This window comes from Phodopus roborovskii, unplaced genomic scaffold (assembly GCF_943737965.1).
Source record: "Phodopus roborovskii unplaced genomic scaffold, PHOROB, whole genome shotgun sequence".
NCBI lineage: Eukaryota > Metazoa > Chordata > Mammalia > Rodentia > Cricetidae > Phodopus > Phodopus roborovskii.
In genome coordinates this window covers 28,615,930-28,634,413 of record NW_026126511.1, presented here as the reverse complement: position 1 = coordinate 28,634,413, position 18,484 = coordinate 28,615,930, and the positions used below count along the sequence as shown (strand labels likewise).

Sequence of the window (18,484 nt, the reverse complement as noted above, 5' to 3'; positions counted from 1 at the left end):
CAGGTAACAGTGCAGTAGTTGGCTATGTAAAAATTCAAGAAGTGTAATTCAGGCTTTCTTATAATTTCCTATGTTATTATTAGAGTCAAAGGAAAGTTTGAGGAAAAAGACTTCTTAACACGAGGAGGGAGAAAAGAATAAATTTCCAAAATCATGCAAATTATTGTACTCTGATAATTTAGTTGTAATTTAAACTCTACTCAGTAAAAATAGATGCTGTTTTTTGCATAAATAAAACTGAGAGCCAGGTTTTTTTTTCCATTTTTATGGGATACCTAATTCATAACTGAATTAATTTTTAAAAAGTACAAAAAACAAAAAAAAAAAAAAAAAAAAAAAAAAAAAAAAAAAAAAAACAACCCTAGGGTGGCAGCACTCAGTAAGAAACCGTGTGTTTTTGACTCTATTTTGTTGCCTTTAAGTCCTTTTCAGGTGTTAATGATGAACTGTACTTTCCTGCTCACTCTTTAATCTGTCTCCTAATCGCCTTGTGCTCATCCTTCAGTTGGTAGATCCACCCTCACAGTAAGGAGGAGGGAATAAATACTTTCCTATGCTCTCTCTTGCATGAAGCTTTTTGAATATTTAAACTGCATAACCCCACCTCCATTCCAATTTGTTATTTTTTTCTCTCTGTAGATGTAAGATTCATAATGTTGAAGATTTCACTGAATGAAGGTAGATAGTTGGTGAATGTTGTCTTCCTCTTCAACTCTTTTTTGGTATCTTACCAAGAGTCCTTCTGCAATAAACACCCAAAATGTATTCAGAAGTCCAAATACTCAAGAAAATTATATTTGATATTCTGTGTGTTCCTTACATTTCATCATTGATGTGATATCATGCTATTGTTTAGACATTGTTTCCTTTATATTTCTGCCTTTGCCCCTTTACCTTTGCCTCTCTCTGTTGACAGCTTAAGGAGGTATATTAACATGGAGACTATAGACCATATTTAACTTAGGAAAGTTGGAACTACTTTAAACACATTAAATCTTTATTCTTTGCAAATAGGAAGAAGAAGGCACCTATGATCATACCATTGAGTTTCGTAGAGGAGGTGATGGCCAGCCACGGAGATCCACTCGGCCAACACAGCAGTTTTACCAACCTCCTCGGGCTCGGAACTAATTTTACTAAAGGTAAAATTGACATGGCGAGGTAGTTTTCATAAAAAGGAAGATGCACTTAGTGTCCAGTAAACGTTGAGCTATTGGTGCTTCATGTGATGCACTTTCAGTTGAGTAGGATTCGCCACTTTTTCACCAGTCTTTCTCCCACAAATGCTACTAGAAATCCTTTGTTCCATACCTAGTCTTAGTTAACTGTTCTGTCGATCTAGAGAAACACCATGACCAAGGCAGTTCATAAAAGAAGCATTTAATTGGGGTTGCTTAGAGTTTCAGAGGCTTCGTCGGTGATCATGGCAGGGGACATGGCAGCAGTTAAGCACAGTGATGCTGAGAGTCACATCTGATCCACAAATTGCAGGCAGAGAGAGGAAGAACAGGCCTGGTGTGGGCTTTGAAAACCTCAAAATCACTTCCAGTGACACACCCCTCCAACAAGGCCACACCTCCTAATCTTTCCCAAACAGTCCCACTAACTAGGGCCCAAGTCAAATATAAATGAGTACTGTATTTATAAGAGTTCACCTGTTTTTTTCCCAACTCTAACTCCTCTTTTGTACTTCCCACATTCTCTATCTAAATCTGCCCCCATCCTTTTTTCTCCATTTCTGCAGTTAATCCAATTGTGTACTCATATCTGAAGATGTAGCACTAGGGTTCACAATTATGAGAGAACAGGCCTCTTGCTGAGTGCTTTTGTATTGCTTCATACAGTTTAGTTTATTTAAAAAGAGGGGATGTCTCACAGTATACCACCAAGCATCAGAACAACAGCATGACTGCTTGCTGAAATATGATTTGAAGGCTGTTTGTTGTTTGTCTAGACGTGTTCAGAAAGAACAGCTGTCTGAAAATTATCTCCAGAAGAGAAGAGAGGTCAGGAGGTGAGGAAACAAGTCTCAGGCATCTCACACTTGACAAAGACCTTATTTCTTAGTTCGCTTTTGGAAGGAAACACTTCTACCATCTTTGGTAACCAACCTATCTTGTTTTCGTCCTGTCAAGCTAGTACTTTTGGACAGTTTAAAATATATTTCCCATTGGGTATTTATCATCCCACAGACTCTTCTGGCCTTAAGTATAATTTCTTCCAGTGCCTTCCAAGAATTTTCCAGAAATTTTTCTCAATTTGTCCTTTTTGCTATTAGTTCTACTAAGGTTTTCTCCTCCTGATAAGTGACCTACAGTAGCTGTTGAGTCTTTGAGCTGCAGGTGATGTGAATTCTTGAGGTACAGGTGTGAGTTGAGATGTGATGTAGGTGGGGTGGAAAGAATTTCAGAATTTCAAAGGGGGTGAATAAATTATCTCAATTTTATGTTGATATAAGTTGAAATAGCACTTTAAATATATTGAGTAAGTGTCATTCAATAGTTCCAATATTTGTCCCTTCTAATATTTCATCTGAAAACAGTTCCTGTGCTGTCTCCTTCAGTTCCCAAAGCATAGTCATGTTTGAAACTACTTCCAGTGTTCTAATATAAATACAGAATGTTTCCTTTTCTAACGTTTAACTTCATATCTGATAGTCTGCCTGAAGGGAAGCCTAATGCTAATTGACTTCTGAACTCTCAGAGCAAGCTAGTGTAGCACCTTTTCCTTTTATCGTGGCCTTTTCTTCGCACTCAATACAAGGCCATCAAACAGTCTTTACTCATATGTAGATCAAAGAGAAGTTGCTTTTTGACTCTGGGCATTTTTCTGTATCATACAAGAACCAGCTCTCATGTTTTTTTTTTTAAATGCAGAATCAAACTATATACAAGATTTTAAAGAACTTCACACTGTAGAAGATTGAGTATATACTCTTAAAATGAGTTCCTTATGCTTACAATTAAGTGTCACTTTAAAGTGAGTGAAACTAGAGATCTTCTTTCCAGCTTCTTGGGGATTTTAAAATCCTTTAAAACAGTGTTTAATGAAGCTAAAGGTTCTCAGCAGGGTATCAGGTTTCTCAGAGCTGCCTTTGGGTTGATGGGAAGGATAGGATCCAACAGGCTAGAAGTAGAGACACTAGGGAATGTTAAAGTGTACCCAAATGGGGAGGGCTGAGTTCTCTCAGACTTCCAGTAGTTTCTTTCATGTATGTTATATGCTTGGTTTCCATGAAAATTTTTGTTTGGAGAAGAGTACACTGCTTAAAAATACATTGTACACCATGACCCTGAGGTAACTATAGCTTAACCATATCAAATAGTACAATGCAAACATTTCCTAATCAATGTAGGTGTCATAATCTTACTTTTTATACCCCACAACTAAAACTTTCATCTTGGATGTTGGTATGCAGCTAGGCCATGCATGCCTAGCATATGACAGCCAACAAAATAAAATTAGTAAGTCAGTCTTTCACATAGTCCAGATACTTTTTTTGGGTTGTATTGTTTGCAGCAAAAAGAGGTGACACTAAAATTTTAGATTCCTAGTATCAACAAAAATAATTTTGATTTTTTTATGGTAATCTTATTGTGTATCATTTCAAAAAACTACTTTACCATAAAGTTTACTCAAAAATAAAGTGAGCAAGACTTGCAGTGTTGACTGGGGAAAATTAGTTTTGCACTATAATTAAAAAGTATATTATTAAACCCTATGAAGTATAAGAAAATATCTCTGAGAAACTGTCTTGAATGGGGTATTCAGCAATGAGATAAATATGACTTCCTGTTCTTGTTACAAAATTGAAGACTTATTTTTTTTCTCATTTTCTTTACATTTCTATTTACCAGCATCCAGTAAGAAGATACACATTGGTAGTCAGCTATTTGACTTCCTGCAAATATAAATATTAAGTTACATATGCTAAAGTATTATTTTTTCTCAAAAATCACAGGGTAGTGAGAAATACTTTAGGCATTTCTGTTATCACTTCTAAAAATATAATTTTAAAATTCATTCATTTATATTGCAGGAATGTTCCTGGGCATAAATGCCATAGAATTTTAGTTACAAAATTGCATGTTACTTTCCAGGAACATTTTTTAGACTCTATACAGAGCCCAGTTTCCCTGATTCTCCAGTGTGGAGACATGCCTGGCTCACTTGTGTCTATCACTAAGACCAGTACTGCAGGCCAACAAAGGAAGACAGTGACAGGGCCAAGGGACAGAAGGGGTGACAGGGAAGTGTGAGAAAAAGCGATGAGTCTCTTATTTGAGGGGAGACAGCCCCACATTCCAAAGGTCTAGTTCCTGGACACTGTCTAATTATTCTGTGCACTTCGGAAATGCAGTTCTTTAGACAGCAAAGCTGCCTAAACTTTGGACAGTAGGAGGAGTTTATTATTTGGCCTTAGTCCTAGGGACAGCATATATTCACACGGTCAGCCAGTGAATTCATTGTGGGGTGGAGTCTGAGACTGCTGTAAAGGAGGAAAGGTGGAGAGGTGCACCCAGTAGGTCTGCATGTGGCTCTTGGTGGCTACCGAAGACCATGACCCTGACGAATGCTTACTGATGCTTTTTTACAAATTAGAATTCTAATGTGATGTGCTTGGTACAGTTGTGAACGTGTGAGTAAGAACAGGAAGTTCCCATCTAAACTTAGAAATACTGCTGTTGGCTGTAGGTAGGATTTGAGGACCCTGTCTGTACTTCAAATTGCATGTTTGGCTCTGGAGCGAGAGAAATTGTAAGATAGATAGCTGGGAATCCTTAGTGTTGTGAGGTCAGCAGTGTGTACTGTGAACCCATTCTGAGCTTTGGTCCTTATTTTTTACTTAATGGAAGAATGATCTTCAGAGCTTATTAACTAGAAGCTTTGAAATGAATAGCTACCTGTAGATATTATGAAAAAACTGTGACTGTGTCCTCTAAGGTCCAGTTTTAACACCATTTTTAGCTAGTAAAAGCTATGTTTTTAAATGTAGGTTATTTTGGACAAGCTTGTATAGCATTGTTTCTGTAGAATTTTTTTTTATATCAGGGTTAGAGAAATGATTGATCTTTATGGACATAACTATCATCCTGTAATGCCAACTTGACTGCCATTATATTATGACATAGTATGTTCATGATGGGGGACAGCATGTGTACTATGTCATACATGTGGATGTCAGGAGACAACTTCGTGGAGTATGTTCTTTCCTTCCTTTATGCAATCCCAGAAACAGACTCAAGTGGTCAGGTTTGTGTGGCAAGCACTTTACCCACTGACCCATCTCACCAGCCCAAGCTTTGGATACTGATATTCTTATATAATGGCAGTCTAGTCAGGAGTCTGCTTGCTGTGGAAGACTTAGGGACTATATGTTTGCAGTGGTCGATTACTTATCCTTGTCCAAGCACCCAACATGTCTTATTATTTATCTCAGCTCTTGTCACCACTGACTTTTGTGGTTTCTGTACTGTATGGTACCTGGTGCTGGAGAGATGCTCCGCAGTTAAGAGCATGTGCCACTTGTTCTTATAGAGAATTAACTTCAGTTTCCACACCAATACTGGGAGGCTCACAACACTTGTAACTCCAGCTACTAAGATCTAACACTGTCTTGTATCCTCTAGGACAACTGCACACGTGCACACGCACACACACATACACACACACACGTACATACATGTTCAAGAACTCTCGAACACACATGTGCATGCACATAAATAACAAGAAATCTTAAAAAAAAAAATACAGGTATTGAATAAGTTGGAACAGGTAGAGGGAGGGGACAGATGACAGTCCAAAGTAAATGATTAATGGCCTGGGTGAACTAACCCATTTCAGAGATCTACTAAGAAAATGTTGAATTGGGTAGGATAGGGTAAAAGCTCATTTGGTTGTCTGTCTCTCATTTAGATCTTTGTTTGTGAAGGAGCTATTACTTATTCCAGGTTTCTGTAATCAGTTCCTTGTAAGAAAGGATTTAACAGCACCAGACATATACTTCCAAAGGAAAAATTCTATGCACTTCTTAAAATTTTGATGGTTTGTTTGTTTGTTTGGTTGGTTGGTTTTGGTTTTGTGAGATAGGGTTTCCTTGCGTAGCCCTGGCTGTCCTGGAGCTCACTGTGTAGACCAGCCTGGCCTTGAACTCAGTGATCCACCTGCCTCTGCCTTCCAATTGCTGGGACTAAAAGTGCACACCACCACCACGACCACCACCACTGCCCTGCCCCAATTTTGGAGTTTTAATGTTGCGTTCTATAGAGACTTAAGTTTATGAACTGGATAGTTTTTGTCTAATTTATTCTATTTAAGATTACTGGTATTTATATGAACATTTTATTTTCAAAAAATTTTCAACAGAATTATGCGTTAATGAAGTATAGAAAAGTAGTCTGAGGTCCAATTTTATTTTCTTCCTTGTTTTTGAAACAGATTCTTTGCGAAGGAAGACGCTGATGACTGAAACATCCTGGAAGGGGAAGGCCATTCATAGATTTTTTTTTCCATTTCTTCACAATGAGAATCACCATGCTGGCTATGATATTTGGAGGGAAAACAACAACAACAACAACAACAAAAACCCCAGCAGTTTTTAGGGAAAAGATTCAACCTACACAGAGCAAGGGGGAAAATACTAAGTTTAGTAGAGCAAATATCTTTACAAGTGGAAGGAAGAATCTTTCTTCTGCCACCAATAAAACCATTGTGTTATTATATACGTTGTATTGTTTTATTTGACTGTTATTTTTCTTGGTGATCTGGCATTAGCCCCATACTAATTGCCTTCTATGGAATATCTTATGGAAGCCTTTCCCCATAATTACATAATATACTGACTGTGAGCTTACCATTATTTCATATTAAAACAACCTGAAGCCAAATAGCAGTTATTAATATTGTAACAGCTATCAAATATAACAGAATTTTAAAAACTAATGTGTAATTTATAGCACCATCACAATTTTTACAAATGTAATGTATAATTTTTAAATGTGAATTGTATTACTGGGGTGCATTTGGTTGTAAGTAATAGAAAAGGCATCTCAAAGCCCCAGAAGGAATTGACTGACTCACTCCATGGCTATAACCATACCTTTTCAGGATTGGCCTAATTTAGTAATTTGTCTTTTGGAGATGTGAAAAACTGATTTTTGTATTTCTCATTTCTGAATTCCCCGGGATTAGCTTCGTTCTAGGACTGACTTGCCCCCATGTGACTGTAGGTGGTGTCTAGCAACTCCCTGAGCCATTTAACCTAGGAATAAGTGAAGCTTCTTGTAGAAATATGTTCAAAAATGAAGATTAGGCCACATTCACCTGTATTGGTGGTTTGTTTTCCTGTAACCAGAAACTCTCACCAGGGTTCTAGGTTATTTCTAGCCTGGTCCTGGTCTGGGCATCTTAGCTTGAGGAGGAGGAGGAGTCAGTAGTCTGGATTAAAGGCAGGATGTTAGGCACCTGAAAGCCAGTTTCCTTAGAGGAGAGGTGGGCGGGCATTATGGGGGAACTGGTGACCTATGACCTGAGCTATGAAGAGTTTTCTTAGCATATCAGCGGGAAGCCAGAAGTGATCAGTCAGTTGACCCAGTGTGAAGGAAGCAGGATGGCAAGGATGGAGAGAGGAAAGGGGAATGAAGGACTTACATACAGTTCTCCCACAGCCTAAGAACTCTTAAGTTTTCTTTCTTTCAGCCTACAGTTGGTAGCAGATGTGACTGGCACTACTTTTTGGCTTTTATTACTGGCTGTCATGGTGAGGTAGGTCTGAGTTCTGGGTTTTTTGTTTGTTTTTAAAGACCTCCAAATGACTCTAATGTGTGTCACAGGTTGCCTGTAGTAGTTTCAAAGAGTTTGAGAACTAAATAAGAACTATAATAATAAATCAGTAAGTCCAGAACTATGTGGAGGATTGTTCATTCAGAATTTCTTATAATCCTTACACAGCTCTGGGAGGCATGGATTATTATTTCCATCCCACAGTAAAGTACGAGATGGCCTCCAGAAAGGTTAAGTTACCTTACCAAAGCTCACAGAGTAGAAGTGTTAGAGAAGGGTTCCAAAGCAGATGAGCCGCAGGAAGCCACCTCTGTCTCTGTCAGGACCTGTCTAGAAGCTTTTGTGTGCCCCCTCTTTCCCCTAAGGTTTGTTTGTTTTAAGTTTGCTTGGCTATGGTCTATTTATTCTACCGTGTTGACAGCTGTGATGACTATTCTTGGTTGTCACCTTGACTACATCTGGGCTTAAACTAAAATTCAAAGTCAGGGGCACACCAGGGAGGGATTCTTTTGCTAAACTTGAGGTAAGAAGATCCAGATCTTAAGGAGACACTGGCCTGCTTCTTTAGGATTCTAGCACATATTGTGGAGAATCTTCTGTTTTCTTGGCCTTTCTCTTCACGGCTAACCATTTTTGAATTAGTTGAACCACAGCCTGTAAGTCATTTTAACAAATCATAGAGAGGCAAAGAGAGGCAGAGAGAGAAGGCCATTGTATACATTCTGCTTCTCTAGAGAATCCTGACCAATGCAGTAGCACTGTAGATTTATTTTCGGTCTGCCTTGTGTACATAGATGACACTTCCCTGTGTTTTCCTCCTGGCTCCATCATGACTGATGTGGTTTTCTCCTTATGACCTCTGTCATCTGCTTTCTTTCATTTCTCCTTGTTTCAAACCTCTGTTTTCCCTGTGACTTTCCACACTTGTATTCTTAGCTCAAGTTGTTTTCTTGTTTTTCTTAGCAGGGCAAAGTATTTTATTACAGCTAAAACTCTTTTATATAAATGTATTCAGTAAGTATGTATTAAGTATGCATTCTAAGCTTTTTGCTATAGCAGGATCAACCTCATTCCTAATTTCAGAGAGTTCATAGTCAAGATCCCTTTGCTAGTTTGTTTTAGATAGTATTTGTGTACTATCCTTTTCAAGTTCATTTTATTAGAAACTTCCTTTTTTTTAGTGTATTTTTTTTATTGATCTCCAGTTTTTCTAGACTGTTAAATTTGAAGGATTAGTTTATTATTTTATGTTCTCTACTTTTTTTGTAAAGCAATGCTTTCAATCTTAGGATGTTTTTTCGCCTACCGGCACGAGTATTATTTCCTGAAGTATGAGGAAGCAGTTAGGTTGAATCTCCAAACTGTTGTTACATGTCTAAACAGAACTGAAGGATGCTTAGAACTGTGGGAAAACAACACTAGCTAATAAGAAAAATTAAGAGATGATAGGAGCCAAGTGAAGCTTAATGTTTTCCTCTTGCTAATCAAAGTAAAAAAAAAAAAAAATGTCTATTTTGACCACAGCATTGACTCTCCTTTCCCTGTCCTCCTTCTCTGCCTTAAAACATTCCCTTCTAGTTACATTCTGTTTAGGAGGAATTTTAAGTGTGCTTGACCTTCCGGCCTTAGGTCATTGTGTCAGTATCAAAGGGTTCACTGAATCTACTGTTCCTACAGAGTTCCTTAGCTCACTTCTCTTATGACTTAACCAGCACACCATGGCTAGCTCCATGTCTTTTTTATCTGACTGCGTGAAATAAGAACAAAAGGAAAGAAAGAAAAACATGGCTGTTGTAGCCAAGCAGCCAGAAGCTTTCCAGCACTGGCCTTTGACTGGCACACACTGGACCATGAGACCTTATGCCCCTTATCCTATGTGAGCAAAGAAAGGCTTGGGTGCTTGGTTTGGGAGGCCTTTTTATCCTGTCATTTATCCCCTCTGTGGTGGGTTTATACTACTGTTACCATGTAGGGGGGTCTTGCTCCACCTCTTTTTTTTTTTTTTTTCTTTGCCAGTTAAAGAATTAAAAGGAAGGAAAAATCTTGAACTCAACAGGTAGCAGTAGAGAAATCTCATACAGTAGATAGGAACAGACAGAATCAGTTGTTGAGGAAGGACTTTGATTGGGGGTGAGGAAACACAGCAGATACAGAGAAAGCCCTCCACAGGTGGGGGCTGTGGAGGGGAGTGTCTTGGGAAGCTGAAAATTCCAGTCTCTTTTTGAGAACAGGGTATCTTAAGTGTCTGAACAGTTTTCCTCTCTAAATTTAGGGTTGGTCAGAAAGATGGGATGCTCCACAACTGTTGGATAAACATGCCCTGATCTGGTCTAAAACTTACTAAGCCAGTCCATTGGCAGGAGATCTACTGGCAGAAGACCACGTGGCCATTGTTTTAAGCTATGAGGCTTTCATCTTAGATCAGGAGCCTGAGGGGGAAGCCAGCTCTCTTGAAAGCTCACCATCTTTTTAACCTAGCCATGGCCCTTGCACCTGTCTGTCTACCAAGGAAATCTGCCTAACTCCTAATCCCTCAACTGTAAATATATCTTTGGTTTCTTTTTTTTTTTTTTCAAAGGAAACACTATGTGGAATATTTATTCTTTAATCTCCCATTCCAGTAAGATCTAGAGGTAAAACACCAAAGATGAAAATGTTCATTACCATGTTTGTCAAAAGGAAAAGACAAGGTGTCAAATATAGTCTTGTATAAACAGGAAAGTCATGGGGCTGATTCAGTTTTGCTGTTGACTACAGAGGGAAAACACTGGGTTTTGTGGCATAGTTTACACAACAATTTGAAAGTGAAAATCAGTTAAGGGAAGTAGTAACCCACAGGGCCTTTCCCCATATCCCAGGGGAAATTTTAGGGGCTCAGTACCAGTGAGCATTTGACAGGTGGGATGGGACACAGCATAGAGGCTCTGGGAGACAGCATAAGCAAAAGGCTTCACAGCCCTACAGTCCAACACAATGAGAAATGCAGGGCACTTCCTCATAACTTGTGAACAGCATTGGTCCTGCTTCCTCACCCTTTGCTTGGTTTGTTGACCAGTCTGAAGACAGAACCTGGAATTTATAAGTGGTCACTACCAGTTGCTTTGGTCAAGGTTACTAGTAAAGGGTTCTTGGATTGTTTCTTTAAAGGCAAACTGATTTATGCGTAAGTGTTGCTGATCTGAAGAATTATAAGGTTGATGGAGGTGCATTTGGCAGATACTTTTTTCCTCTCAGGTGGAACACAGTAGTAGTACAGAGCCTAACACAGAAGATATGGGGTCCTTGAGCTATTGAAACCTCAGTTGATAGTTCGTAATCAGAGAATACAGGTGTAAGTAGGCATTGCTTGTGAATATTAGGGTTCCTGCTCCTACGGGGGTGAAACTTAGGTTCCAGGAATTTAGTTTTCAAAAGGGAAATGGAAAAGTAAACTAAAGAGTATCCAGAGAGAGAGAGAGAGAGAGAGAGAGAGAGAGAGAGAGAGAGAGAGAGAGAGAGAGAGAGAGCTCAAGGAAGTGCCTGAGAACAAAAAGAGGGGCCACTTAGTCCTACTTTCTAAGGAGTGGTGGTGGTGTCTGTACACTGGAGAAGTCCTACTCCCACTCAGTGCCAGAATGTAGAAGCTTTAGTGGCTCAGTGTTTGTAGTTAAGGCATCACTTCTTATGGCAGGACCTCATGTGATGAGATTCTTTCCTGGCTTTCTTGATATCTTGATATATGTCCTCTTTTCAAATAACAGCTTATTTTATTCATTACAAGGTACAAGTCAGTTATGTAATGGAACACAACTGATAGAAGGAATACATGTATTAAAATAGTTAACACATATATTAAAAGGAGATTTATTAGACTGGCTTACAGGATGTGGTCCTGGTAGTTCAACAGTGACATCCCACACTGGGGAGGGAGAGAATCCAGCAGTTGTTATGTCCACAGGAATGAATGTATTATCAGTCCCAATCTGGACTTGATAGCCTGGAGGGTTACTGGAAGCTGTTGGTAATTAATCTACATTGGACTCCCAAAGAAGTTGTTTGTAATGTCAGTGAAGAAATTTTGTCACAACAGGATAAATGAGCCTGCCAATGAAAATGAGAAGGCGGCAAAAACGTGGTTTCCTTTTTCTCTACACTTTTATCTGGACAACCACCAGAAGGTATAGTCTAGATTTAAGGGGAGTTGTTCAAATAACCTGGTTAGGGAAACCCCTCACAGGAATGTGCCACAGTTTGGATTTTAGTTGATTCCAGAAGCATTCAAAGTTGGCAACTAAGATTAGCCAGCACAACACAGTTAGACCAACACTGTAGCATGAATCACCTGTTGTCTCAAGAGTGCTGAACCCATGACATCATTCCTAGTTCACATTGGGAGGAACTGAGAGAATACATAGATTCGTCTCAGAGACTATTGGGCCAACCTTAAGACATGTATAATAGAATGTGTGAGGCCATCTGCCAGGCTTTAGGGATTTTAGTTTTAAATAATAACCTCAAGAGTGGCTGGAGAGATTGTTCTTGTCATTCTTCCGGAGACCCATGTGGGGAGGCTCATAGCCTCCTGTAACTCCAGCTTTGGGGGACCTGATGGCTGTCTCCTAGCCTCTCCAGGCAACTGCACATGTGGCACACACCCACATAACACACACACACACACACACACACACACACACACGCATGCGTGCACACACACCTTTAAAAATGGTAGCCTTGTGAAAGTAAATAGAATCTCCATTTTTACATATTTTTTACTCTGAGAATTTCATGCATATGTGTAAAGTCTCTTTATCATAACCACTCTGTCTTCCCTCCTACCTCATTCCAGAAATCCTCTCACCATCTCTCCCAATTTCATGGCAATTTAAAAAGTATTTTTTAAAAAGTCTACTAAGTCCAGTTAGTGCTGCCAGCATTTGCATGGGTGTAGGGCCATCTATTGGAGAATAGGCAACATGTTTTGTGTAGAATTGTTTTTAAGTAACTTATTTTTTTGTCAGTTAGCTTGGAGGGTACACAGATATCCATTATTATCATGTGCTGTTAAATGCCTTGGGTTTTATAGGCAAAGAACATAATTCAGGGGAATGGAATGATGTATTGTAGCTTCAGGTGGCTCATTCACTACTAAGGAAAGGTAATTTGCTGGAGTTGGAGAGTTTGCAGGACTCCTGCTTAAATATAGAAGAGAGCCATGGGGCATGGACTCACCTCTCTGCCTGAAAAGAGTTACAGTGTATGAAATTTTGCACTCAAGGTATTAGTCACCAGACAAGGAGTTATAGTCTCTTAGAAGATGGGAATTAACTGAGCCTCAAATTGGTCCAGATTGATGCCTGGAGAAAAGGACAATGCTGTACTGAAAGGGAACCCAGGGAATATTGTTGCTGCTGACATGAGAATGAAGGTAAGTGCTTAGGGAAGATAGGTTAAGAAGAATTGTGGGTAGATGCTATTAAAGGCTCTCCAGCCTAAAGGTAATACTGGAAACTATGTGAACTCTGCGATGTTGGTTTACAGAGCTTTCAGGTGTAACACCAACAACACAATCCATAAAAGAACAATTAAATTGTACTTAATCCAAATTAAGAACTTGTTCTTAGAAGATACTTTTAAGGAAGTTAAAAGAAAAATAAATGTCTTTCTTAGGTAATACTTAACGTAAAAAATTATTCACAGCCCTATGTCATTTTCAAGACCCGATGTCTTTACATAGGAGGAGTGTCAAAAATATGTAAAGAATTCTCAAAGTACATGAAAACAATCTAATTAAAAATGACAAAAGTCAATAGAAATGACAAGCACATAAAATTATTATCATTAGTCGTTAAGAAAAAATAAATTAAGACCATAAGGTGGTAACTACTTCATATCTCTTAATGTGATCACGTTTGAAATATCTGTCCTCACAAGGGATGATGATAATGTGTAGAGGAACTGGGCCTTGACTGCACTTAATGGGAATGTAAGATGGGGCTTAAAATGTGTTACCTTTGTTCAGCTCATGTTTGGGCAGTCGTCTTGATGAGACTATGGATGTAGATTCTAATATTAGCAGAAACAAGCTTACAGGAAAGTCCCTGATTCTCTGGTTCTTACACTCTTTCTGTCTCTTTTCCATAATGTTTCCTGAGCCTTAGGTGTTGGGAGTCTTTTATAGATGTGTCCATTGGGATGACCCAGAACCCTGCATTTTTATTTGGTCATGGTCTTCTGTAGTGATCTTCGTCTCTTTCAAAGAGAAGTTTCCTTGTTGAGGAGTGAAGACTATACTTACCTGTGGGTTCAATGGGGAAGATTTGGAGGAAAGAAGGGGAAGTGAGAAATATATTATAGTCCCCCAAATAAAATACTAATAAAATTAATTCTATTGTCAATATATATTGAATATAAATATATGTATATTAATTATTACTATACCTTTGATCCCAGCATTTAGAAGGCAGAAGCAGAGGCACATGGAACTCTGTGAGTGTAAGAAAAGTATTTTCACATAGTTCTAGTCTAACCAGGGCTACACAGTGAGACCTGAAGAAGACAAAAAGCTAAACCTATGCCACTGCTCATTCTACCCCTCTTTCTTTACCCATGACAATGAAACCATACTTATACTGGTATTTGCACATGAGTGTTCCTCAGATTTTAATTTGTAATAGATCCCAAATGGAAAAAAAACAAATGCTCATTGTATAATTCATAAATTGAGGTTATCCAAAAATGAGTGAACCACTGTTGTCCACACTATCTTAGATGAATCTCAAAATAACTGTGCTAAGTAAAAGGGATCAGAACTCAGAGGTTTCAGGAAGCATACTATATGATTACATTTACAGAAAACTACAGGAAATGCAAAATAACCCATAGTGACAAGTGACTGCTGGAGGGAAGAATAAATAACCAAGGCACATGAAGAAACTACTTGAACTATGGGCGTGTTTGCTATCTATCTATCTATCTATCTATCTATCTATCTATCTATCTATATATATATATATATATGCCCAGATCATCAAATAATATCTTCTAAATATTTTCCAATGTGTGCTTTTTATATATGGCAATTAACTCTGTATAAAAGTACTTTAAAAAAGCAATTGTGAATCTAATGTGGGTTGTTTTACTATACTTTATATAACATTAAAATAATGTTGAACATTGCATTCATATGAAAAATTAGGTTATAGAGCAGTCTAAGAGACCTCAGACAGTGGAGCCAGGATGTATCCTTGGTGCACAAAAGGACTTTGGGAACATATCCCCCATGGAGGGATAACTGCCTTAATCTAGAGACAGGAGAGAAGCCCTAGTCCCTACTTCACATGACCTGTCAGATCTACATGACCACAACTGGATGGCATTCCCCTACATATGGAATTGGGGTGGGGGGATGGAGGGGAGGGTGGTTAGAGGGCATGTGAGAGGGCAGAGAGGGTAAAAGGAAGGGAAGGAAGGAAGGAGGGAGGGAGGGAAGGAGGGAGGAAGAGGGAACTGGGGTCGACATGTAAAATAATAAATTAAAAAAGAAAATGCTTTGACTCCAAAATTTAAGTTGAAGGACAAGTTACTGGAGAAAAGGATTTCTATTTTTGTTTCCACAGAAAATGAAAAGATGTGGATTCCTTCCAGACTAATGTGGTTTGATCATGCCAGACCACCTGAAACAGAGTACCAGGTGATCCTACATTCAAAACAGCTGGACAAAGCAGCCTTACAGACTACAGCCGGGATTTCTGCATCATCTTCGCTTCCCATGACAGCGCCCCTTACCAGCAGGAAGTAGTTTGGAAAGAACGACGCCCAAATTCCCAAATATTGTGTATAAATGTTTGTTTTCATTTAATTGGGCTTTGTTATATAAAATAAATTAAAAAAAAAGAAAAATTAGGTTATAATGTTTCTATCGTCAGTGGGCTATGGTGATAATACAATGACAAAAATAAGTGTTTTCTAGGCAGTATTTTACATAAGAAATATTTATAGCCCTTTATTTTGAGTCCTATGGTTTTAAAATGTTACTTTTATATTTAAATTTTAATTTGGGAGAACATACAAATTGTTACAATCATTGTCATTTTCATTAGATTTCATTAGATTTTTTTACAATAGTTGTTCCTGTCTGTGTGTGTGTGCACTTACCTAAATTTTCTATTATTAAACTCATCAGTAGTTCTAACAGACCTGCTTTTTTTTTTTAAAATTGGAAACCATCTATTTGAGCCCTTTCTATTTGTTTCTCTGTATCTGTTGTTTAGATTCAAATATTGACAAACATAATTCTGGTGTTTAACTTTTACCTATTGGGTTAATTGGTTTGACTCTAATGGAAATTTTAAAATTTTAAAATTAAAATTGGAAAAAGTACAGTTCATTTGCCAATAGCCATGGTATTTTTACTTTATTCTGAATTCTTCAAAATTTCATATGGTATGGTTTTAAATATGATGTAATTTCCTCCTATTTTCCTATTACCAATGCATTATATAAAAATACTAAATTGAACATTCATACAGAAGCACTGGTGTCTCATTCAAATTCTACAAGACCTCTTATTCAAGATGCATTAGTACACAGAATAAATGTCTACTTGGACTTGACATGTTGCACCAGCTTCTGACATAATAGAACTCATGAACTCAAAAGACAAGTGTGATAAAAACAGGTTGAAATTTTTATAACTATTTTGCATGAAATATTCCATTCTTATGTGAGCCTGATTAATGTTACTAGATGTCAGCTTTTCAGATGTTACCGGATTATAAGTAATACCTTCTATATACAGTAGTCCTTGCTGACTTTCTTTGTATTCCTAAAAACTTTGCAAAAGTCTTTTGTCTTTCTGCTAACAAGCTCAGGGGATCTGAGGTTCCATGAGTAGAAATAGATCTTGGGCTGGCTAGGTAAAGGTCTTAGTCATTTCCTAAAGAGATTTATTCCATGAATTATCTTAATTGATGCAACATACACCAAAAATGTGCCATATGTTGCAAATAAGCTGCTCGTATGAAGCCAATGTTTTAGCAGAAATTTTTCCTTTTTAGTACAATTTATACCACCTTTTGGGACTTAATCCTTGGAGTCCTCATGGGCACAGTTCTTAGGGTATAATAGTCATATCCACTATCTTGGTTGGGATTTTCTGCATTCAAGTGTTAAAACTGTCACTTCTGGATCAGAGTCTGTACTTACACTCAGGACACAAATAAAAGAAAACTGTATTACCAGAACAACACTATAATGTTCCTGTGGGATTGCTTACAGATTCTCTTAAATGTGCTTGCCGCATAGTGATGTATTTTGATTGTTTATATCTAGAATGGCTCCCATCAGCTCATGTGATAAATGCTTGCATCACTAATCTTGGCTATTGAGAGGTTGTAGAAATATTGGGAAGTGGGGTCTAGTTGAATTAAGCAGATCATTAGAGGCATGCCTAAGGGCAGAATATTGGGTCTTTGACTCCAGATCCTTCTCTGTTTACTTCCCAGCCGCAATGTAATGAGTAGCTTCATTCTCTGCATGCCCCAGCAAAAGTGTGCTGCCTTGCCACAGGCCCATAGTGATGGAGTTCACGAACATTTGGACTGAAACCTTGAGGCCAAATAACCCTTTTCTCTTTTAAATTCACACCAAGGTGGGAAGCTGAGTAACACACATTGTCCATGCCCCTTTCCTCAGCTTGCCTTTGCTGCTTTCTAAATATGTAGTTCCCAAGAGGAGCATGGCGTTCCCAGCTGGGAAGACTTGCTGCGAGTGTGGGGTCTACTGCTTCTTCCCTTCGTGAATTTAGCCAGATAGCTCCCTCTTTCAAACTCTGTTCCCCTGGTATTCAAAAGTTGCCCCACACCAAATTCTTACTGCCCATAAATCACTTCTGAGATGACATCATCTGACCTGTCATTGAGAGAATTAACAAACAATAAAACTAACTCATAAATGACATCCTGTCCTGGAGAGGATGTAGAGTAAGGATGTACTCCTCCACTGCTGATGGGAGTGCAAACTTGTACAGTCACTTTGGAAATTAATATGGCGGTTTCTTCAGAAAATTGGGAATTAATCTATCTCAAGACCCTACTATACCACTTTTGGGCATATACCCAAAGAATGCTCAATTATCCCCTAAGGATACTTGCTCAACTATATTCATAGCAGCAACCAAGATGCCCCTCAACTGAAGACTATATAAAGAAAATATGGAACATTTACACAGTGAAGTATTATTGCTCAGCTGTTAAAAAACAATGACATCAGGAAATTTGAAGGCAAGTGGATAGAAGTAGAAAAAAACATCATTCTGAGTGAAGTAATTCATATCCAGAAAGACAAACATGTTATGTACACAATCATAAATGGATATTATCTGTAAAGTAAAGGATAACCATGCTACAATCCACATATCCAGAGAGGCTAGGTAACAAGGAGGGCCCAAAGGGGTACACATGGATCTCCTTAGGAAGGGGGAATAGAAGAGATACCCTGGATGGACTGGAGGCAGATGGGGAGGTGGACTTGGGGGCTCAGGCTAGAGGGTGAATGGAGGGAGAGAATGCTGAAAGAGATGACTAGAAAAGTGGGGACATTTTGGGGTCAGGTAGAAACCTGATGCAAGGGAACCTCCCATGAATCTACAAGGATAACCCCAGGTAAGACTCCTAGCAATTGTGGATAGGTAGCCTGAACTGGTCATCTCCTGTAATCAGATTGG

General features: G+C 38.4%; 1 protein-coding gene across 2 annotated transcripts in view; it reads left to right on the top strand.

Moving 5' to 3' along the window:
• Positions 1–6,722, top strand: part of Tdrd3 (tudor domain containing 3) — a 123,418-nt gene extending 116,696 nt beyond the window's left edge. For both annotated transcript variants that reach the window (XM_051195310.1, XM_051195311.1), the window contains 2 exons: positions 1,015–1,142; positions 6,439–6,722. In XM_051195310.1, coding sequence (XP_051051267.1) covers positions 1,015–1,131 — 117 coding nt within the window. In that variant the 3' untranslated portion in view covers positions 1,132–1,142; positions 6,439–6,722. The remainder of the gene's footprint in view (positions 1–1,014; positions 1,143–6,438) is intronic.
• Positions 6,723–18,484: the final 11,762 nt, after the last annotated feature.